This window comes from Crotalus tigris, unplaced genomic scaffold, assembly GCF_016545835.1.
Source record: "Crotalus tigris isolate CLP2741 ecotype Arizona unplaced genomic scaffold, ASM1654583v1 scf7180000017541.2806704, whole genome shotgun sequence".
Lineage (NCBI taxonomy): Eukaryota > Metazoa > Chordata > Lepidosauria > Squamata > Viperidae > Crotalus > Crotalus tigris.
In genome coordinates this window covers 2139038-2163854 of record NW_024096462.1, presented here as the reverse complement: position 1 = coordinate 2163854, position 24817 = coordinate 2139038, and the positions used below count along the sequence as shown (strand labels likewise).

The 24817-nt window shown below is 40.2% G+C and overlaps 1 protein-coding gene across 2 annotated transcripts; it reads right to left on the bottom strand.

Annotated features, from left to right (window-relative positions):
* Positions 1–6197: 6197 nt before the first annotated feature.
* On the bottom strand, positions 6198–22768 carry LOC120319152 (tubulin alpha-8 chain). 2 transcript variants are annotated; one of them, XM_039367754.1, is made up of 5 exons: positions 22632–22768; positions 20115–20337; positions 17421–17569; positions 10271–10951; positions 6198–6639 (listed from the first exon to the last, which is right to left on the bottom strand). In XM_039367754.1, the coding sequence occupies exons 1-5, from the start codon at positions 22632–22634 to the stop codon at positions 6346–6348; spliced, it is 1350 nt and encodes a 449-aa protein (XP_039223688.1). In that variant the 5' UTR covers positions 22635–22768; the 3' UTR covers positions 6198–6345. The 2 variants fall into 2 exon arrangements, with proteins under 2 accessions (XP_039223688.1, XP_039223597.1); XM_039367663.1 differs by lacking the exon at positions 22632–22768 and adding an exon at positions 22276–22560.
* Positions 22769–24817: the final 2049 nt, after the last annotated feature.

Here is a 24817-nt window from a genome sequence, read left to right as displayed (position 1 = left end):
TTGGGAAGTAAGAGAGGACCGAAACTAAGATGGGTGCATGAAATCGTTACGGGGGGGGGGTGTTCAGCCTTTTCCACTCCCCTCTTCCTACCCCCTTCCCCAAAGTGCTGAATTGCAACCTGCCTGGTGAACACAGCTTGGAGCTTGGTCTGGAGCACTGCAGTCTTTGGGTGGGGGCGGGGAGTAAGCAACTCCTAATCTTAATGAATGCCAGATGTTTTGGGGGAGGCAAAGGGTGGATGCCACTTTACAGTCTTTAGGATTTTTATATGTTGTAAGAATTATTTCTGTGGCTACATCAATTTGTAAAGTCTAGGACGGTAGAGTTAACCCATTGCAACAGACTCTTTTTAAAAATGTTTATAATTTGTATCCCACCTTTATTATTTTTACAAATAACTCAAGGTGAATATCTCTGACACTCTTATTTTCCCCACAAAGACAACTGGTGAGATGGCTTGGGCTGAGAGTGTGACTAGCCCAAAGTTGCCCAGTTGGCTTTCTTTTTTTTCCTTTTTTTAATTTTTTATTAATAATACAAAATTAAAAACACATTGGACGTAGATATGACGTCACTGGTTCCATACATCTTCCAACATTTTACAATAGTATTAGTACTCATATAGACATATAGTTCTTGAAATTTGCTCACTATTTATAATATACTATTAACACTTTTGCCCTTATTTCTATATATCTATTTATTTTTTAAATATACATTTGTCTGTAATCTATATTTTATTCTAGCACTATACATTTATCTTGGCTACCCTCTTATTGTCTATCCAATCATAAAATTGTTCCCAGATTTTATAGTACTTGGTTTCACTTTTATCCTTGAGTTCCCATGTAAGTCTATCAATTTCAGCGCAATTGAAGATTTTCAATATTATTTCCTCTTCAGTTGGAGTATCTTTCTCTTTCCGTTTTTGAGCAAAGGCTATTCGTGCTGCTGTTACTATATGCAGTAGTAAATAATTTGTGTCTTTCTTATATTTTCTTTCTATAATTCCCAGTAAGAAAAATTCCGGTTTGGCTTCTATATCAATTTGCAAAATTTCTTCCAACCACTTCTTTAATAAGTTCCAAAATTTTTGTGCCTTTGGGCATTGCAACCACATGTGGTAGTAATTCCCAACGGTCTCTTCACACTTCTAGCATATCGAGGATTTCCCCTTGTTCATTCGTGCTAATCTTGTGGGAGGGAGGTGCCACCTATAAAACATCTTATAGAGGTTTTCCTTATAGGAGGTTGCTAGAGTAATTTTTAGATTTTCCCCCCATAAACTTTGCCAAATATCCAAATCAATATTGTGCCCAAAATATTTACACCAAATTATCATCGTTTCTTTCACCTGTTCCTCAATCATATCTTGCTCTAATAAATATCGATATAATTTACTTATAGTCTTGGCCCAGTTGGCTTTCATTGCTAGGGAGGGACTAGAACTCAAGGTCTCCCTTGCCTTAAGCACTACTAGACCATATTGATGTGGGGAAGGTGTGTGCTGTGATTGTTGTACACAGCATTGTGTACCTATGTTGTGATGTGTCTCATCCTTGATTATGGACATTGACTTTTGAAAATTGTATTTAAAAATGGCAATATAGGAATAGTGGATGGAAAACCTAGGCAAGGTAGACCATTGCAGTACAAATCTGCTTTTGTAGATGCATCAACACACACATACAAAAGTCTGTGAACACACAGAATTTGTAGAGATAAGGGCTTATGTGCTGATACTCATATTATCCTGCAAATTTTAACATCCGGTAGTGTTTATAGGATCATCTCAGAGATACCAGTGCCAGCTTTTGGGGGGAGGATGACAAGATAACTGGGGCAGCAGGGAAATAAACAGGTGGTTTGAGCCATCAGTTCTCTAACCCCATAGAGATAATTCTGGGGAACAACATGGAAAAAGAAAGTGAAGGAAATGGCAGAACAGACACAGCAGCAGCTGATCCACAAGGCTGAGCAATTGCAGCTTTTAATATATGTGCAGCGGTCTTGCAGGAGGCCTTTAAGTCTATGCCAGAAAAACATCCCACCTGATCCACTTGGAACAGTTACTCTGGATGGAACAGCATTGGAGAGCAGAGCTTTTACTGTGGGGTCAGACAAGTGGAAACAAAGGAGAGGTTTCCACACACCCCTTTTTTCTCCCTTTTCCTTAGCTGCTTCTCCTACACCAAAAATGTCAAATACAAGGCCTGGAGGCCGGATGCGGTCCGCAAAGTGGTTTCATGTGGCCCACGAAGCCATCCTGGAAACAGTGAAAGAACGGCCTCCTCTGCCTTGGCCCTGGCCCAGGCCAGCTGGGAGCCAATGTACAATTTTGTGGTGGCCATCTATGCTGAAACATATTCAATCTTAGCTCCATAAGCCCCCCCCCCCGCATGGCCTGAAAGGAACAGTGAGACTCCTCCAGTGGACCATGCCTTGGCACTTGCCCTGGTCCCACCCCCTTTTGCCAGAGACCCTCATATCTGTCCCATTCCTGCCCAGCCCCCACAGGCACCCTTGATGCGAATGATGTAGAGCTGGTCACACCCACCCAGTAGGCCACACCCACTCCATCCACACCCACCCAGTAGGCCGTACCCACCCTAGCCACACCCACCCGGCCCCCTGAGGGCAACCGCAATGCTGATGCGGCCCTCAGTGAAATTGAGTTTGACACCCCTGTCCTACACCATCAACACCCTCTTTCCCATGTCTATCGAGATTCTAGGTCATCCAGGTCATAGTTATCCCAAAGATGCTTTTTTTCATGAGGCAACTGGACTTTCTTGTTTTTTCTTTGAAGACATTTGGCTTCTCATCCAAGAAGCTTCCTCAGCTCTGACTGGATCAGTGGTTCTCAACCTTTTTAATGCCGCGACCCCCAACCGGTTGTAAGTCGAGGACTACTCAACCGGTCGTAAGTCGAGGACTACTCAACTGGTGCAGCACCGTTTGCAGAATGGGACTTTTGGCGGGCTCAGCAGGGCAAAGACAGCCTGGACAATTCCTATTGGCTTTTGAAAGCCAATAGAATTAGACTCTATTCAAGAGAGTCTATTCTATTGGCTTTCAAAAGCCAATAGAATAAAAGGGAGTAGCACAGCTAAGGAAAAGGGGGAAAAATGGCGGACTGCATTGTTTGGCGACCCCCGTGAAATGGTTGTTCGACCCCAAATGGGGTCCCGACCCACAGGTTGAGAACCACTGGACTGGATGGTGAGGAATGGAAAGATTTATACTCCTTGCAGACAGCTCTTCCTTTGCATTCTTTTAGCAAGTCGTTAATGCTAATGCTACCTGGAGGTTTATCTGTTTCCTCAGGGTCACCTGAGTGGTGCAAATGTGTGGGGGGCCTTATTGGAACTGTTGAAAGGACTTACTGTAGAACTCTTTCCCATGGCAAGGAAAGCAGAAGGAAAGTGATGGAGGAGAAATGGGGTGCCAGGTCCCCCAATTTCAAAGAGATGTATTCCCTCCAGGGCTTATCATCCAAGGGTGGCAGCTGAAGAACTATTCCTATCCCACTTCTCTTCTCCCGTGGAAGAGAAGCAGAGGAAGTGTTTAGCTGCCACACCCATGAGATAAAATGTGGAGAAATCAGATTGTGGTACCTGGAAAAGTTGTCCCTCCCTCCTCTTCCTCTCTGCTTTTCTTGCCTTGGGAAAGGAGCAGAAGCAGGAGAAGAGGGGAGACATTGCTCATTGCTGGTTTCATTGCTGAGCAAGAACCCAGCTATGCAAAACATCCCATTTTGGGAGCACTTCTTTTTCACTGTACGAGTTACTGATTTGCTGTAACTTTCATTTCATAGAATCAATCGGGAACAGCCCACGTGGGCATAACACCTCCTTCTTTAACCAAACGTTCTTTAAACAAACGTTCTCGATTTCCCCTCTTTATTGTATGTACTTGAATACACAGAAACCACAGTGCAAATTTTTTTTTTTTTTTTTTGCGGTAAAGGTGGCAGTTTCCGAAAGTGACAGCATCTATTCTGCATGATTTGTAGCTGTTTCCGAAACTGTATGTTAATAACCAGATTCTTCCTTTTTTCTAATCAAGAAACTGAATCTCACAATTAACCTGGCTTTTTCTCAGCTGCAGAGTGGGGAAGATATCGGACTATCTTCCCCAAGACCTCACTTAACCCGGAACTCATCCAGATAATTTGGCAGATCCCTTCCTTTGAGCCCAACCTACCTCGCAGGCTTGTTACGTGAATAAAATCGTCAACGTCTGAATAAAAACAGAGAAAGCAATCTAAAAATAAAGACAGGAAGGATGTTGGAATAAGAACTGAAATGAGATAAGGAATTATACTGGCAATTTTTCTCCAATCTTTGGATTCACACGCAGTCCCCAAAGAATTTATTTCTAGATAGCCAAGGAAAGGAAAAATTGAAAGATGTATGAGTCACATTGGATTGCATTCTCTTAACAACTTCATCAAAGTAAAGTAGAAGAAGTGTTTCATCAGGAGAGTTAACAAACACAAGGATGTAGCATTATAGGTGTCATGTTGATTTTTTTTACAGTTCTTTAGAATGTTTTTTTTTCTTCCAAGTTTCTTTTGACTAGGGAGCTGAACTTCCGTGTGTGATATTTACTTTCTCCTGAATTTTTCCCACAATTTGAAAAACACACATTTTACACACATAATTCCAGGACCTGAGGATTATAGAAGTTGAAGTCCAATACAATTGAAGGCCACCTGTTTGGCAAAAACTGGTCTCGTCCCTATATGTATGGCAGACCAAAGGTAAAAGTGGCTGAGTTGACATACTGTTCCAAATCATGGTTTGCTTAATGATGGTTTGTGGAGTAAGTCACAATGGCTGGATTAAATGGTAACATAGAAGAGAGATGTACATCATCTAGCATATGCTCAGTTTGTAATGGACAGGGTCCCTTAGAGTTAGAGGACTGCCTATATACAATTATGAAAAGCATTAAAAACTATAATGGCAATCAGAAAAAAAAATAATAGACGGAGGGTGTTGATAATAATGGAGCCACCTCACAAATTTCACCCATCCCCTGGAGTCCCCAGGCCTGTTGGCATAACCAGGTCTTGAGGGACCTTTGAAAGAGTGATGAGGCTGATCTCACCTCTGGAGGAAGAAGGTTCCAGAATGCAGGTGTGCCATAGCTGAAAAGGCCTACCATCTGTTGTTGTTAATTGCGAAGTCTGTCCGACCCATCGCGACCCCATGGACAACATTCCTCCAGGTCTTCCTGTCTTCTACCATCTTCTGGAGTCCATTTAAGTTCACACCTACTGCTTCAGTGACTCCATCCAGCCATCTCATTCTCTGTCGTCCCTTTCTTCTATTGCCCTCAATCTTTCCCAGCATTAGGCCCTTCTCCAGTGAGTCCTTCCTTCTCATTAGGTGGCCAAAGTATTTGAGTTTCAACTTCAGGATCTGGCCTTCTAAAGAGCAGTCGGGGTTGATCTCTTCTAGGACTGACCGGTTTGAACGCCTTGCAGTCCAAGGGACTCACAGGAATCTTCTCCAGCATCATAATTCAAACGCCTCAATTCTTTAGCGCTCAGCCTTTCTTATGGTCCAACTTTCACAGCCATACATTGCAATTGGGAAAACCATGGCCTGGACTATACGCACTTTTGTTGGCAGGATGGCAGGCCTGCCATCCAAATGTAGATCCCTAGGCAAAGGAATCCTCAAACACACAGTCCCTCAAATAACCCAGTCCCAAGCCATGTAGGGCTTTAAAGGTCAACATCAGCACCTTGAACTGCTGAGAACATGGCTCAGCCTCCAGGCTATGGCGCACTACCAAGCTGCAGCCTGTTTGGAACTGGGCCATTCAAGTTGTGAGTGAATGCCTGCATGTGTGCAAAGCTCCCCTTGCGTGAGCAGTAGCTGCTTGCCCTTGCGCACCCACCTGCCATTCACAGGGAACTATCCCCTCTTCCCTCTTTCCTCACCACAGGGCTGCCAAGCCAGAAAGGTTTGAGACTGCTAATGTAGAGCACATTGCAATAGTCCGACTATTTATGACCATTGTAGAGTCCCGGGATCATATGATCACCTTTTGCGACCTTCTGACAAGCAAAGTCAATGGGGAAGCCAGATTCACTTAACAACTGTGTTACTAACCTAATAGTTAATCTGGCTTCCCCATTGAGGACTACCTGTATGGCCTAAGAAAAAATGTAGGAAAACTCTTCACAGACTGATGATATATTTATATATACTGCTGGAGTAGACAAGAATGCAACTGATATTCAATTACTATGCTTCTTTTGTCCAGCAAAGACTTGTGAGAACTTCGTTTGTGGCCCAGAAATGCACAGCTAGGGACTGTTTCCATTTTCAAAATTCCTCCCCATCATTTTCTTCTTCAAAAGAATCTGTTCCAACTTCCTCATAGTCTTTCTCCAATGCAGCTAAATCTTCCCGAGCCTCAGAAAACTCTCCTTCCTCCATGCCTTCGCCAACGTACCAGTGTACAAAGGCTCGCTTGGCGTACATCAAATCAAACTTGTGGTCCAACCTTGCCCAGGCTTCAGCAATGGCTGTGGTGTTGCTCAGCATGCAGACGGCTCGTTGCACTTGAGCAAGGTCACCTCCAGGCACAATGGTTGGGGGCTGATAATTGATGCCAACCTGGAAAACAGAAGGAGATAATAGCCTTGGTAAGAAGTGTAGAGAGGAAAAAAAGCAACGAAAAAATTTAGTTAATTTTATGGCGGGAGATTTTGATGACACCGTAATGAATTTATTCCCATAGTTTCCTGTAAAACAGACATGTCAAACACAAGGCCTGGGGACCAGATGCGGCCCACGAAGTGGTTTCATGTGGCCCATGAAGCTTCCTGGAAACAGTGAGGGAACGGCCCCTGCTGCCTTGGCCCTGGCCCAGGCCAGACGGGAGCCAATGTACAATTCTGTGGTGGTCATCTATGCTGAAACACATTCAGTCTTAGCTCCACAAGGCCGTCTGGAAACAGCAAGGAACCAGCCTCTGCCGTGTTGGCCCCACCCCCTGGGTGCATGTTGAGGAGGTGTCACCCTTTGTGAGGAATGAAGAAATGGACCATGCCTTGGCGCTTGCCCCAGTCCCACCCCCTTCGCCAGAGACCCTCAGATCTGTCCCACACCTGCCCAGGCCCCCATAGGCACCCTTGAATTGAACGATGTAGAGCTGGCCACACCCACCCAGTAGGCCACAGCCACTCCATCCAAGCCCACCCAGTAGGCTGCGCCCATCCTGGCCACACACCCCCAGCCCCCCCCCAAGGGCAACCGTAATGCTGATGCGGCACTCAATGACAACCCTGTTCTAAAAGCTAAGCTAAGGGAAGCCATATTTCAAATATTTTATAGTAAAAAATAATGGCACAGTGGCTCAGCAGTTAAGATGCTGGGCTTGTCGCCTGGAAAGCTGGCAGCCCAGGTTCAAATGCCACGTGACAGGATGAGCTCCTGTCTTCGCCCTAGCGCCTGCCAACCCAGCAGTTCAAAAGCATGCAAATGTGAGTAGATAAATAGATACCACTTAGGTGAGAAGGTAACAGCACTCCATGACATCATGCTGGTCACATGATCACAGAAATGTCTTGGGACAGCCCTGACTCAATGGCCTTGAAACAGAGATGAGCAACCCCCCACCCCATAGTCGGCAACAACTAGTGGAATAAAATCTGCAGGGACTCCTTTTTTATAGAATAAAATAACTTCAGGGTATTTTTGGTGTGCAAAAGCCTGTGATGTTAAAAGTTAAGAGAGAATATTTGCATCTCTCCTAAACTGATTGCTAAGGGTTAAGGATATGAACTCTTCAACAAAATGCTGTTTTTGACAATCCCCAAGAAGGTCAAGATAGAGATCATAAGGATAATGCTTCTTTAAAACACATGTTTTTACAACATTTTACACTTATTAGGTTTGGGGAGAAAGTATTGGATTGTATAAATATATTTATGTGATTAAAAAGCTAAAGCATTCAGGTAATATTCTTTTAAACTACAGTGATATTAAGTCTTCTTTCATCACCACTTGATTTCCATTGGCTTTAAGACACAACAGTATTTCTCAACCTTGACAACTTTCAGCTGTGTGGATATCAAATGGCCGAGAAATTCTGGGAGCTGATATCCACACAGTGTAAAGTTGCCAAGGTTGAGAACTACTGGAATAGAAGATGATTACTGTCTTCATCATATTTGTTTCCTCTCAAAGCACTCCATCGTTCATTAAGTACGTTGGGAATTCATCTACACATTGTAGGAGGTGACCAGGCTAAGCCCGAGGGAGGAGTCAAACTCATCATCAGTCTTGAATTCCTTCACACTCACAAGAGAACTAAGTCCAGCCCACCATGAATTCTGTTGACTCGTATCTACTGCAAATTTGGGTTGATCATTAGTAGTTCACATTCTTGTAGAGAGCTTTAGCATACAATAAACATATATATTCATCTGAATTGCCTGGACTCTTAATTTCCTGTGCTTGACAGCTATCCTTCCCTTTTCCTCTTTTCCCCAGGAATGGAGCTTTCTGGGAGATCTTTGACTAATAAATCTCTGATATAATCAGTTCTCCTATCGAGCCTGAGTGAAGGAATTTCTCACATGCAATAGTTCAAAATCAGCCCCAAACTTTTGTGAATCCAAAATGTCACAAGATGTCCTAGAAAAAATGATCTTATGTGACTCAGTATGGACTTTCAGCTATTCATGTAGTGACCATTTGAAGTTACAGTGGCACCAAAAAAAGTGGCATGATCATTTTACAAACTTGCAACCATTGCAGCATTCCCCCATAGTCACGTGATCAAAATTCAGACACTTGACAACTGGCATGTACTTATGATGGTTGCAGTCAGTGTTGGGATTCAGCCGATTCGCACCACTTTGGCAGAACCGGTAGCTCATTTTTTGTTGCCCAGGCCCAGAATGCACTTCTGGAAGCAGCATCCACACAGAGAACCGATTGTTCACATATTTGAATCCCACCACTGGTTGCAGTGTCCCGGGGTCATGTGATCTCTTTTGCAACCTTCTGACAAACAAAGTCAATGGGGAAGCCAGCAGGCGCTAGAATTGAGTTCAGAAGTACTGTGATTTTACTCCATGCTATTTATACAGAAGAATCTATGATTGGTCAATGCAGTTTGGTGCCAAATAGGAGTCAAAAGTCTACTTATTCAACATAGGTCTCTTTTGGGAACTCCAGATTGATGCCTTTGACCCCTCCCTCAGACTCAGTCTGGTCATCTCCTACATTAACACCTGCAGTGATTCACTTAACAACTTTGGCCAAAAAGGTCATAAAATGGGGCAAAACTCACTTAACCTGTCTTGCTTAGCAATGGAAATTTTGGGCTCAGTTATGGTTGTAAGTCGAGGACTTCCTGTATTGCCCAAAATGAGAGATAATTTACACAATATTAATCAGTATTTGTGTAGCTCTGAGTTTAATTTATTTTACTTACCACCATTACTCACAGAACAATTGTACATTTTTCTATAAAATACATGATTCTACTTGCTATTGTTATTCAAATATACAGTATAAGCATTTTGGAGAAAGCATGGGGAGGAATGAGAAACAAGTAAAAGAAATGAGTGTAAATGAAGACAAATAATCTGCTCAATGTGATTATATTAAAAGTTGATTTTAAGTTTCCTGTTCAGATTATGCAAACAACCAGATAGCATATCTAGAATTGCAAATGTTTGTGTAGGAGCATTCATACTAACAGTACACTTCATTATCTTTTGTTTGGAATGGAGATGTTTTGTTTTGAATTTTGCTGCATCAGGACTTAGAGAAGCTTAGGAGGGGCATAAAATGAATAATGTTCATTGTAAAACAAAAAAAACTAAACATGTCTACTCAAAGGACATGATGAAGTATAGGGCATTTTCATAAAGATAGATCAGCAAATAAAAAAGCTATTTGAAGGCTAAATTATTTTCTAAATATATATAAAAAAGTTTGCTTATTTATTTATGGTGAATTCATCTCGATGTCCAGAATGAAAAAGGTTTCTTAATTGACTTGCATAGTTTCTTTTAAAAAGTAATTTCTGTTATAGTTCAAGCAGGCAAATGTATACGCTCACTTTGAAGCTCTTCTGAAGGCTTCCCCCAATTATAATGAAATGTGATAAACTAGCTTCTGATAAATACATTGATGGTTACTTAAATTTAATACTTCCATGGATTATATCCAGTATGTCAATGTGCTTCTTTTTAAGACAGAAGGAAGATATTTAATGATTGCTCCTCACCTTGAAGCCAGTTGGACACCAGTCCACAAACTGGATTGTTCTCTTGGTCTTGATAGCAGCGATTGCGACATTGACATCTTTGGGCACCACATCTCCACGGTAGAGCATGCAGCAAGCCATGTACTTGCCATGACGGGGGTCACATTTGACCATCTGATTGTTGGCCTCAAAACAGGAGCTGGTGATCTCGGCCACAGAGAGCTGCTCGTGGTAGGCCTTCTCAGAGGAGATGATGGGCGCATAGGTCACCAAGGGGAAGTGGATGCGAGGGTACGGCACCAGGTTGGTCTGGAATTCAGTCAGGTCCACATTGAGGGCCCCATCGAAGCGCAGAGAGGCAGTGATGGAGGAGACAATCTGGCTGATGAGACGGTTCAAGTTAGTGTACGTGGGCCGCTCAATGTCCAGATTACGACGGCAGATGTCATAGATGGCCTCATTGTCCACCATGAAGGCACAGTCGGAGTGTTCCAAGGTGGTGTGGGTGGTCAGGATAGAATTGTAGGGCTCCACCACTGCTGTGGACACTTGAGGGGCTGGGTAGATAGCAAACTCCAGTTTGGATTTTTTGCCGTAATCTACGGACAAGCGTTCCATCAATAAAGAGGTGAAACCTGAGCCCGTGCCTCCTCCAAAACTGTGGAAAATCAGGAATCCTTGTAAACCTGAGCAGGAATCTGTCTATAAAGAAGTACAATCCAAGGTGAGCTATGTGTATCTCAACAATTGTTTTTAGCCCATTCAGTATTTGCTCCATCCAAAAACCATTTCTACAATTTAAAATCTAATTTGAAATCTTGTTTGTTGCTATGGCTCTGTACCAAAACAGATCTAGGCACATGCATCAAAACAGATCTGATCTACATAATTACCTTGCTATATGCTGCAGATATTCTTGGAGCATTTGGGGGATCTTAAAAGTAAATTCTCTACTATTTTTAATACTTAATTAAAAGACATAATATAAATATTTTTATGAATTTACGAGTTAGTAAGGATGTCTCCATGGGACCCTTCCAATTTCCTCATTTAATGCAAGCCACTTAGTTCTTTACAAAAAGTGGTAGTTTCAGTGAGAGATTATGGAAACCTGAAATCCAGTGGTACTATGAGTTTTCAATAAGAATCTACACTGTGGTGAGCAAATCTTTTTGAATGAAAACTTATTTATTAGCATTTTTTTGGTGTGCATCACATCTTTCTAAAATAGACTACAGCTGTCCTTAACCACTACTCCTTTACTCCTAGCTATGTGATATTGTAACTGCCATGTAATACAAGGAGTATAAAATAACACTATAACAATTACTCTTTCTCGAGAGCTTCCGGTACGAGGCGACGGCGATGGCGGCTATCTTCTAGCCGTCCAGCTGGGGAAGTGTCAGAGCCGCGGAGCACAGCGTGCATCAGCTGGCCCGCGGCTCGGAATTCCCTTCCCGGGCAAAGGGAAGGGACAGAGAACGCAGAAGTAGAGGTAGAACCCCTGAACCCCCTCTGGATTTATTTCTAGAGGGGGTGAAAGGAGTGTTCCCTCGGAGCTTCTGCTGATCTCCGCCTCCCAGCTGTTTTTGCTTCCTAGGAAGCAAAAGAAACCGCCGCTTCTATCTCCGCGTTTATAGCATTTTGGTGAGTAATTTTTAAACGGACAGAGCAGTTTAAAGGATTTTTGTTATATAATTTAGGTGTTTATTTTTTTTATTATTTGGTTTTGACTATCTTTCCTTCTTTTCTTTTGTTATATTAGTGAAAGGATTTAAGATGGTGTTTTGAAAGTGTCGGAGTTTTTTTTCCTTTCCTTTTTGTTTTACTTTCCCTTTTTAAGGATTGGATTTTGCTTTTGCTTTTGGCATAGAATTTTTTTTTCTTTTGATTTGTTTGCCCTTTTATTCTCTGGATTTTCTCTGGATTTTCAAGGACTATAGTTTGTCTCTTTTAAAAAAAAATTTTTTTTCCCTTTTTCTTTCCTCCTCCCTTTTTATTTCTGTGTGGAGGGGAAAGGGAAGTGAGAACTGTGTTTTTTAAAATGGCTTCAAAGAGACAGCAGACTTCTTCAATACCTAAGGTTGTTTCTTCTCCTATAACTTCTACTGTACAATTACAACAACAATCTAAACATGTACCACCGGCTCAGCCACCACCCTCCCCCCCTCTGCTTGGACTTTCAGCACAAGAGGTTAGAGGCATAATGGGAGAGATTGTAGTCCAAATGAGAGAGGAAATGAAGCAATTTGCTACACAGATTAAATCAGAAATTAAATCTGATCTTAAAGAAGAGATAAGGGGGATAAAGACCAAACTGGAAGAAAATAATAATGATTTGCGACAAGATATACTTGCAGCAGTTTCAGGTTTGGCTAATGTGGTGGTCAAGCTGGATGCAAGACTTGAGGAAGTGGAAAATAAAGTTGATTCCTTTGATGATAAAATTCAAGATGTGGAAAGGAAGGTGGAGACCTCACAAGAAGATATTTTGATGTTTCAGTACAGACAGATGGAGTATGCTTTGAGGATTAGAGGCCTCAAGGAAGATATGAATCAAGATTTGGTGGAGGTGGTCCTCACTGATCTGGCGGTGGCCTTGGATATGGATAAAGGAGAATTACGCAGAGAAGTGGAAAAAATGTATAGACTTAACTCTTGGATTGCCAAGCAGAAGAATTTGCCTAGAGATGTGGTGATTTATTTTACAAAGAAGTCCCTGCGGAATGAGATTATACAAGCCTTTTACAACAAAAGATTTCAGATTGCTGCCCAAGATGTTATCATTCTAAAGGAAATCCCATCCAAAATTTTAAGATGCAGGAAAGATTTCGCTTTCTTAACCAATGAGCTTAAGGCCAGATCGATGCCATTTAGATGGGAAATTCCGATGGGTATTGTGTTGAGCCATGCGGGGACACGTTATAGATTGAATACAGTTGACAAAGCTAGAGAGTTTTATACTTCGGTCCTGGGTGCAGGCTCAACTCTATCTGGTCAGAAATCTCCGAGTGGCAAGGAGGTCGAGCAGCAATCTGAGGCACTAGATTTGGTTTCCGCTGGGATGTTACAAGCTGAAAGGCAACGCCAGACGGAGGTTAAAGAGCAGAGAATGACCCGTGCAGCTTATAAACGTAAAGAGAAGGAGCAACGTAAAAAAGAGCCCAAAGAGAATTCTTCTGGAAACGCATCACCGCCGGTGGGAGGAGCAAGACCCAAGAGTTATGCAACACATGCAGCACTTTCAGATCTTGATGGTGTCTTCTCCAGGCTGCGTGCCAAGGGAGATGGCAAAGTTTTTGACCTGGAATGTTAATGGTTTGAATTCTCCTCAGAAACGGAAAAAAATCTTTTACTATTTGAAGCAACATACCAATGATGTTATTTGCTTACAGGAAACTCATATCCTACTTAAAGATCAGAAATATTTAGTCAATGCTCGTTTGGGATCTCATTTTGTATCTTTTGCTCCTGGGAAGAAAGGGGGAGTTGTTATATATGTTAAACAAAACCTACCAGCTTGTCTGGTAGAAGCAGATCCCCAGGGGAGATATGTGATGATTGAACTTGGTTTATATGGTAAGAAAGTACTTATAGTGGGACTTTATGCTCCAAATCAGCAACAGGAACAATTTTATAAGCTGTTACATCAAAAAATAACACTGCTTGACTATAGATCAGTGGTATTAATGGGTGATTGGAATGGTGTCTTAGATATACAAAGGGACAAGAAAGGTTCCTCTCCCTTTCTTAAACAAGCAAGGTTACCTAAAGCCTTTTTTGATATGAAGGATGACTGGGAATTAAGGGACTATTGGCGGGAATGCAACCAAGAGGAGAGAGATTTCACTTTTTTTTCTGATAGACACCAATCTTTTTCAAGAATTGACTTTTTTTTGATTACTACGGATTTGTATAATAAAGTAAAGAATGTAAAGATTTTTCCTAGATCACTGACGGATCATAGTCCAGTTTGGATGGAGCTGATTCAAGAGAAAGAGGAAAGGAGATCCTGGAGAGTTAATGAAAATTTGTTCAGACAAGAGAAGAATGTTCAAAAGTTAAAGGAGTGTTTAAAGGACTATTTTGCTTTGAATATGTATAAGGGGACCTCAATGTCAATGGTATGGGATGCAGGTAAAGCATTTATGCGTGGTGTTTTGATAAAAATGAATAATTGTCATAAGCGGAAGCAGATTCAGAAACGTAGAGAACTTGAAGATGAAATTAAATCAAAAGAAAGGTCCTTGATTTTAAATCCTTCTGATGAAAGTATTAAAGAATCTGTAAAGTTATTAAGGTCACAATTTAATATGTTGATAGCAGATCAAGCTGCAACTAATTTATTGTTTATGAAACAAAATACATTTTGTAATGCTAATAAGCCTGGGAGATGGTTGGCTTATCAATTAAGAAAGAAACAGAGACAGAGAATAATAGAGAAAATAAATTACAAGGGTAAATTAGTTTTTCAGAAGGAATTGATCAAAAAATCCTTTTTGGACTATTATCAAAAGTTATACAAATCTACTAACGTGCAACTTCTAGATATAAATAAATATCTAACTGAGGCAAGCTTCCCCAAATTGACTGAGGATCAGAAACATGAAATTAATGGCTTAATTACCAAGGAGGAAATTGCCTCAGCAATTCAACAATTGAAACTAGGGAAAGCACCGGGTACGGATGGGTTAACAGCTGTTTATTATAAAACTTTAATGGAGGAGATGATCCAACCATTAAGTGATCTTTTTAATGGTATCTTACAGGGTTTAGAGATCCCTCCTTCATGGCGTAATGCTTTTATATCATTGATTCCAAAGGAGGATCAAGATCTTACTTTAAACTTATTACAGTTGATTCATCATTATGGTGTGGTTTCGGGTTTCAAGATTAATGTAAATAAGACTAAAATTTTACCTAAAAATATGTCCATCAGGAGAAGCAGATTTTGGCTAACTTGACGGGTTTTGAAATTGTTAATAAGGTAAAATATTTGGGGGTGATGTTGTCTGTTTCTAATGTAAAATTATTTAAAAATAATTATGAAAGGTTGTGGGTCAAGGTACAGAAGGACTTGAAGAATTGGGAGAAGTTGCAATTATCCCTCATGGGAAGAACTGCAGTGATAAAAATGAATATTCTACCCAAGTTTCTTTTTTTGTTTCAAATGTTACCGATTTTGAAAAATGAGATTAACTTAGGTGAGTGGCAGAAGGGTCTTAACAAATTTATTTGGGCAGGGAAAAAGCCAAGGGTTAAGTTTAAAATTATGCAAGATTTTCGTGAGAGGGGTGGATTCAAGGTACCAAATTTGAAATTATATTACGATGCAGTGGTTTTAACACTAATTAGTGATTGGGTAAATTTGACAAATCCTGAGATACTTCATTTAGAGGGAAGATTACGGGAAGATTTAGCGCAAGAAAATATTATTTATTCTTGGTTTCAATATAGGCAACTAGTAGATAAATGGAAGGTGGATTGTAAATTGGGTTTTCTTAGAGAAGATGAAAATCTTATTAAGCAAGTTAAGGATCAAAGACAAACCCACATTAAGAGAATTTATGGGGTATTAGTTGAAATGGACTCAGAAGCGGAATTAATTAAAGACTGCATGATTAGATGGGCGCAGAATTTTGGTGTCCCAGTCTCATTGGATATCTGGGAAACCATTTGGGTGAGAAATGTCAAATTTACACAAGCACAGAACTTAAGGGAGAATTTTTATAAAATGTTTTATAGATGGCACCTTGATCCACAAAAAATGTCTCTTATGTACCCTGACGTACAACCCAAATGTTGGAGATGTGGCTGTATGGATGCTTCTTATTATCATATTTGGTGGTCATGTAGAGAGATAAAAGCATTTTGGATTAAGATATGGTGGAATATCCAGAGAATTTTTAGAAGGAGGGTAAAATTTACTCCGCAATTATTTTTGCTGGGTATAGTTACAGATTGTGATACAAAGGAGGTTGTATTGATGTTAAATTTGATTACAGCCGCGAGGCTGTTAGTAGGACAATATTGGAAGAAGGAGTCTTTGCCTACATTGCAGGAATGGTTTCTCAAAGTAGCCAATTTGGCGGAAATGGCAAAGATTTCGGCTTTTCTAAAGCAACAAACGCAAGAGAAGTTTCTTGTCGTTTGGGATAAATGGATAAAATTTACACAATTTAGATTGGGTACAAAAAAATATCATATAGCCTTTTCATAAGTTTTACTTTTATATATATATATATATATATATATATATATATATATATATATATATATATATATTAATGTTACATATAGATATTTTTTATATATAAATATAAATTTTTTAATTAAATTTTTTATTTGTTAATTTTTAATTAAGCCTATATTCTGCTCTGGGAAGCTCGGGGGGGGGAAGGGAGGGTGTATGTGAGGGGTGGGGGATGGGGGGGGTTATATGTAATGTTTAGGTTTTTTTTGTATATGTTGTGTTTTGTTTTGTACTGTTCTTGTTTTTTTTGTAAAATTTATAAAACTTTCAATAAAAAAAAAATTACTCTTTCTCTACTGTATGAGGAATATATATAGTGGGCACAAAAATTACTTGGCAAACAAGATGGCTTAGAGAAGTTTTCCTAGCATTGAAAGTATGAAATTCATGAGTTTTTAGATTGTAATTTACCTATCTCAAACCATATACAGGTAATCCTCGATTTATGACAATTGAGCCCAAAACTTTTGTTGTTAAGAATTGTTACATGAGTTTGGCCCCCTTTTATGACCCTTTCTTCCACAATTGTTAAGTGAATCACTGCAGTTCTTAAATTAGTAACACAGTTGTTAAGTGAAACTGGCTTCCCCATTGACTTTGCTTGTCAGAAAGTCACAAAAGGGGATCACATGATCCTGGGACACAGCAACGGTCATAAATATGAGTCAGTTGCCAAGCATCTGAATTTTGATCACATGACCACGGGGATACTATAACAGGTGTAAGTATAGGAAATGGTCATAAATCACTTCTTTCGGTGCTGGACTACCTCTATTAACGCGGCTCTTAGCATATCCAGCTGGCATGACTGGAACTGAACTTTCTAGCATTAGATGTCTACTTCTAGCACTAGATTTACACTGGATTTCTGCCTCAAAATCATTTCACATTTAATTGTCATGCAGCGTTGACACTTACCAGCTTGCGAACACGATCCAGCACCATATCGATGCTCTCCTTTCCAATGGTGTAGTGACCCCGGGCATAGTTATTAGCTGCATCCTCCTTGCCAGCAATCAGCTGCTCTGGGTGGAAAAGCTGGCGGTAGGTGCCAGCCCGTACTTCATCTGTTAAGAAAGATCAATATATTGTAATAAATATTAGTGTCATGGTTCTGACAGATGAAACTCTTCAAAAGAATTTCGAGGCATTGTTTACCTTTTATTCAAGTAGCATAATATTGGCACTTACATAATCGAAGCCAAAAACTGAATTCCCCTCCCCTGGGCACATAGTATCAAAGCACAATTCCCTCCTCCAATTAACTGTCATAAATCACATTCCCCAATTAGCCTGAAGCACGTGCTTCCTCTCCAGCTCTCCAGCCACCAATTCTTTATCAGCTCTGAGTTCAATAACCTTGATTCTCATGCTATGTTTTAGTGTTGTTGTGTCTAGCTGGACTCTCATTCACATCCCCCCCCCTCCCAGCATCATCTAACTCTAAAAGCAAAAGGGGGAAAATGGCTACATTTCCATCTGTTGTCAATGCAAAAACATCCGATGTTAACAGCGTTGACAATTAGATTATCTTCAATAATATAGATGTGTTCCTTCCCAATTAACTTCTGACACCATCTTTGTTGGCTAAATGACAGAAGGTTTGCATGTTATTTTGGCTTTGGCTTCTTTTGAAAGTGTTCCAGGCACAGATTATTAACATCAAATATGGTCTTGCTGGATACTTAGAAACCAAGTAGGAACTCTGGCATTGCTGGGTCTGATTCTCGATGATCTTTCTACTTTGCACAACAGAGAACAGAATTATTAGTACGGAAAGTCCTCAACTTAGGGCCCCAATTGAGGCCAAAACGTATGTTGCTAAGTGAAACATTTGTGAAGTGAGGTTTGCCCCATTTTACAACTTGTTCTTAAGTGAATCATTGCAATTAATAAGTTAGTAACACAGTTGTTAAGTGAATCTGGCTTCCCCGTTGACTTTGCTTGTCATGACCTCAGAACACTGCAACCGTCATAAATATGAACCGGTTGCCAAGCAGCTGAATTCTGATCGTGTGACCACGGGGATGCTGCAACGGTTATATGTGTGAAAAATGACCATAAGTCACTTTTTTCAGTGTCATTGTAACTTTGAACGGTCACTAAATGAAGTGTTGTAAGTCAAGGACTACCTGTACTGGTGACACATTAGTGATATATTGTTACCTCAAAATAAATTCTGATTTTTTTTTACTTTTTTTCCCCTTACAACATCTCATTCTCTCCCCTCCCACACACACATACACGCACATAAACAAACACACACAAATTATTTAAAATAGATATTTAGAGATCCAACATATTAAAAAGCTCCACCAAGTAAATCCTGTCCCAAATGGATATTATGAAATATTCACACAAGGTAGCCAGCAAGATTCCTTTTTCTTTTTTTGCTTACTCTTTCAAAATTCAGGAGAAATAAATTTTCTCATATTTTAAAAGCTAAGAAATATATAACAGCCAGAGCAGAGCTGGAAGCATACTACAATAACAATAAAAATATAACCTGTTTAGGACCTTGTTGTATAAACTGGTGTTCCAAAGCCTGTATCAACCTCTGCTAATAATAATATTGGTGTTAGGGTATCATACAATATATAGAATATAATAAATAATGATGTTATGACTGAAGAGTTAAAATGGAAGCCTAATTTGTTAAATTAGGAACATGCAAAGAAGTACATTAACAAAAAAAGTTATATAATTGAATTTATTTCAACATATTCATGTAACGAAAAATATGTAATTAAAGCGAACCAGAGCACATTTATCTAAATAATTTCAACTGTATGGGATTAAAAATTAGAGACATTAATTTGCATTTGCACATACTAATTTGTATGTGTGGGACTGGGACTACAGATCGAGTTCCCCTAAGTTAAGTCAGTCAACTAATTTTAGAAACAAGAAAGGACAGCAAAGTCATTGGTCTATTTTTTATTGCCAAGAAGGGGGAGGGGAGGCATACCCATAAGTTTTCTTGCGTCAGGTATCTAAATTATCTGATTGATTGGATATTATTGTTTCATTTATTGGTTAATGTGATTCATTTGTTCCTTCAGTTAATCATTCAAACATAATTCAGTCAAGACTCTGGTAGTTAAAACCATGATATTTATCCTCTCCTTACCAGTTAAGACAAAAAAAATTTCTTAGGTTAGCTCTGTAAGAATACCAGCAAGTGAGAAGTTCCCCCTGACCAAATCAAGTTGCTTCAAAAGAAAATAAAAACAAATTTCAGCATAAATAAACTTGTAGGATTGGTTTTATTATTAATCATAAATTCGTTGCCTAAGCATACTCTCAGAAGTGCTTTGATTGTAGATTATGTTCTTAGCACCTTGACTCCCCCAAATCTCAAGGACATTTCTGGTATAGAATTTTGCATAACAGGACCTGATGCAGACTAGGGAGAGGTCTTATGGATGGCTGAAGACATCCTGTCAAATGGTTTTTTTTTTTTTCATCCTTAAACAGCAAATTGCACATACCATCAAAAGCCCCCTTCCATAATGGTAAAATACTAGAATATCTGATTTCTCTGCTCCATCCCAGCATTGCAAATGCTCAGTAATTCCCATTCTATTTGGCATCACTCATGATTTCACTGACCTACTACTGTGGGTTCCAAGTCCACCATAACAGCTCGTGGCACATGCTTCCCTGTGCGAGTTTCACTGAAGAATGTGGTAAAGGAGTCATCATCATTAAACTTGTTGGGTTCAGCCTGGAAGGTGCCATCTGGCTGGATGCCATGTTCCAGACAGAACAGCTCCCAGCATGCATTACCAATCTGAACTCCAGCTTGTCCAACATGAACAGAGATGCATTCACGCTGTGAGGGAGAAAAATAAAGAAAGAAAATATCAGAAGAACAGGAGACATATAATGCCTATTTATCTCCACTCCCACTCTTCCAGAGAAAATGATCATTGGACCTTTAAGGATAGAGGACTTAATAAGAATCAATTGTTTGATCCAACTTGGAACTCTTCAGAGAATTTGGATGAAGATCCCATCATTTCCACCTTATAACCAACTGGGTTGACTATGTCCACCGGACATGTCCATCACACTTGCAGGATACCATGATGGAGAAGACTAATCTAGACAGTGGTCTAAAATTTCCAAGCATCAATATTTGTGTAACCAAAATGATAGCACTCAGAAAGAAGATAAAAATGCTAGCAATCCTGGGAAAACCCCTATTTTGAAGAAGTACAAACAATATTGACAAGAGTAACCATCACTTGCAAAATCCAACAAGGACCAAGATTAATTTTTGGCCATAAAATGCTGTTAGTCTATTGGAGGCTAACAGCAGTGAAGAAGAAAATGGAATATTACTACACTGGTCTAATGTTTTTATTATAATGATGAGTCTTTAAATAGGTATATTACGGATGCTATTTCAGCAATAGAGCCAGTAGTTAAGGCACTGGGCCAGAAACTGAGTTATTGTCCCACCTTAGGCATAAGGACAGCTGGGAAACCTTGGCCAGTCACAATATTTCAGCCCTAGGAAGCAAGCAATGGCGAACCACTTTCAAAATCTGACCACAAACAGCATACAAAAGCTTGCAGCAAAGTTAATGAAAAAATGAGCATTTTTCAGGATTTGTTAAGCATTCTCAAATTGAAACTGTATGCAAAGAGCAGCCTTAACATCATACAGACTGCCTAATGGGTTTATTTTTATTTCTGCCTGGGCTTTAACTCAGCTAAATGATATTTCTGCATGGGCTGTAACTTAAGAAAGCTGTGTTGCCTTTTGATTCTTTAACCCATGTGATTGGTAGGAGTGATGGCAATGTTTTCCTTCCCCCTTACTCCCCATAATTTCTGTTGTTGTTTCTATCTTACATATTTAATTTAAGACATCAATACTGTCCATAGTCATCACAGATTTACTCGCTATAAAGATAAAGTTAAACAATGAGAAATGAAGTTGGTTATGGTAAAAAAAAAATAACTTTCTCTTTTGTTTCTTGCAAAACATCCAGTTTAGCAATTTGGAATCATCAAATTTGGATGGGAGAATCATGTTCTCATATTATCCGTTGTTGTTTCTCTCTCACATATTTAATTTAAAATATTAATACCGTCCATAGTCATCACAGATTTGCTGGCTATAAAGATGTGGCTAAACAATGAGAAATGAAATTGGTTACGGTAAAAAAAAATAACTTTCTGTTTTGTTTCTTGCAAAACATCCAGTTTAGCAATTTGGAGTCATCAAATTTGGATGGGAGAAAGGGACAGAAAGCCTGAAAACAGATTAACTCTCAAAGTTACCTAACAAAGGACAAATTGGTTAATGATTTTAGTTCAAGTTCTGGGGTACATCATACAGTCACATACAGTCTGTCTGATGGTTAATGAATACTAAATCTTTTATAGGAAAAGGGAATGTATTGCTCTAAGCTGTCACTTTTAAGTATAGGTTGCTTGCTAAGCCATAGTGGTCCAAATCATACATGCTAAAATCATGTTCTCATATTATCCAACTTCTTTCTGACATCTTACAATACTTGAGGTTCTGCTGCTGGATTTTGGTGCTCATTTTAGATGTTTGAAGGGTTGAAAGGGTGGAAATGTAGTGGCTTGCTGTCATCCCCAAACATAATACCACCCATAAAAGCTAAAAGAGGATACAAAAAACACGGGCGAGTATCTTCCAGTTATGGCAGCACAAAACTGGACAACCTCAGACAGCTTTCCAGAAGCTAGAAAGACAGACTTGAAACCTGTGATTATTTAGATGCTGTCCTACCTTGGGCTTAGTGGAATGGGTGATCTCAGCCAACATCATCTGGGCAGGTTATGAATTTTGAGTTTCCTACTTATTCCCAGGGTAGAATGCCATTTCTTTTGTTGCAATTCATCCTAGAGGTATTTTTAACTCAGGTTTCTTGCTGACTTCTGCTATCTCCTGTTTATTCCCAGGTAAGCATGCTTAGGACTGCACTGTTAACCACTCCAGCTTACTATGGGGTCTATGCTAGGAACACCACAATCTGGCTAAGAGGTAATGCCTAAATTTATTTTTTGAATAACAATTTACAACTTTTTAGAGCAGGTGGCTGCGAATTTCTTCATCCTTGTTTCCCCTCTGTTTCATTGGCTTACCATAATGGTCTGTCTGAGTCTGACTCTGGCGTCTTTTCTTGATCAGGAGCTAGAAGGCTTTCGTTTCTGTTTTCCCTGTCTTTCCCCAATTCCTTCTGCCACCCGTTGAGCTGTAATGAAGGAGGAGACTGCCACCCAACACCTGTTGTTGCCTCTCAGTGTCATAGAGCAGGGGCGGGAAGAGGTCATAATTCCCAACATATGCACCCTCTGAACCACTTACATCACCAGCCTCTGAGACTCACAGTTGCAGCTCACATCCTAAAAATTCTAAATTATCCATTGATGGGTCTAATCTGCCCAGCCATGAGAAATAGTGGTTAGATAAATTTAGATCTGATATCTTTCTTATGATCTTTGACCAGCCTTTAAAGTGAAAGAGGTAGCTTGACACAACAATTTGTTACAGCAAATTGAAGGAAAATAATAGAACGGTAAAAGCGAAATGCCTAAATAAAGGTTTTGCACATTTGTAACTCTGTGAAGATGGTAGAGGACAGGAAGGCCTGGAGGAAAGTTGTCCATGGGGTTGCGATGGGTCGGACACGACTTCGCAACTAACAACAACAACAAACTCTGTGAAGATATTTCGCTACATGATATGTGAGTGTGGGGTTAGCAGTCCTCAAAAAATAAACATAAAATGTATTTGTATGGCTTTTGTATTTGGAAATGATTAGGGTAATCAGACCATGTCTTGGGGCAGCATAAGAAGAAGGACACCAGTATGAGGACATGAATTCTACCACTCTGGGTCCATAGGGGCAAAGTCTCTGCAAATAGGAGTCCCATGAAATTTTCCCACCAATAGAGCTGAGGAAAGGTCATCAAAATGGGTTCCGGAAAAGGCCCAGCTATACTTGCATAGGGTTAGATTGTATAGATAGCCCACCGTAGAGGATTTGCATCTGCCTAACTCAGTGGTTCTCAACCTGTGGGTCGGGACCCCATTTCACGGGGGTCGCCAAACAACGCAGTCCGCCATTTTTTTCCCCTTTTCCTTAGCTGTGCTACTCCCTTTTATTCTATTGGCTTTTGAAAGCCAATAGAATAGACTCTCTTGAATAGAGTCTAATTCTATTGGCTTTCAAAAGCCAATAGGAATTGTCCAGGCTGTCTCTGCCCTGCTGAGCCCGCCAAAAGTCCCATTCTGCAAACGGTGCTGCACCAGTTGAGTAGTCCTCAACTTACGACCGGTTGAGTAGTCCTCGACTTACGACTGGTTGGGGGTCGCGGCATTAAAAAGGTTGAGAACCACTGGCCTATCTAACATATGGCAATGAAAGGCCCTGGTGATGTCCCTTGGACAATTAATGCCCCTGATTTTCTTTTACTATTGTTTTCACCTTCCCCAGGGTTTTATTTCTTTCTTTTAAAAAAGTGTAATATCTCAGCTTGAATGCAGCAGCTATGAAAAGGCAAATTTCATGCCAGGTCAACGGGGAAAGGACAGAAAACAGAAGAATCAACATTATAATGCTTTTATGCGAATCTGTGGCATACTGACATATGTAGTACAGGTAGTCTTCGACTTACAAATCCAACTGAGCCCAAAATGATTATTGCTAAGCAAGGTAGTTGTTAAGTGAGTTTTGTCCCATTCTACGATCTTTTTTGCTACAGTTGTTTTAAGCAAATTACTGCAGGTATTAAGTGGATCATGTGGTTGTTAAGCAAATCTGGCATCCGCCATTGACTTTGCTTGTCGGAAGCTGGCTGGAAAGGTTACAAATTGTGATCACATGACAATGCAACTGTGATAAATACATGCCAGTTGTCAAGCGTCCACATTTTGATTGTGTGCCTATGGGGAAGCTGCAACAGTCACAAGTGTGAAGACGAGGTGTTGTGTACTTCGTTCGCGTGTGAATGATGAAGACACATGGCAATGCTGAACAAACGCTTTATTCACCTTCTACAACAGCCAAGCAAAAGCAAAAGGCACGCAGGCCTTTTTATATGGCCAGAAACCCGGACAATGTCAGCCAATAGGAACAGAGCATTTTCGTGCCTTGCATATGCGCTCAAGGCTGGCGCCGCTCTGTCTGGTCCCGGGCAGCTTTTGGAATGCCCGGGACCAATGCAACGTCCCGAGCCTGCTTTTGCAGGCTCAGGACCCAACACTAGGCATAAGTCACTTTTCTTAATGCCATTGTAACTTGGAATGGTTGTAAGTCAAACTACCT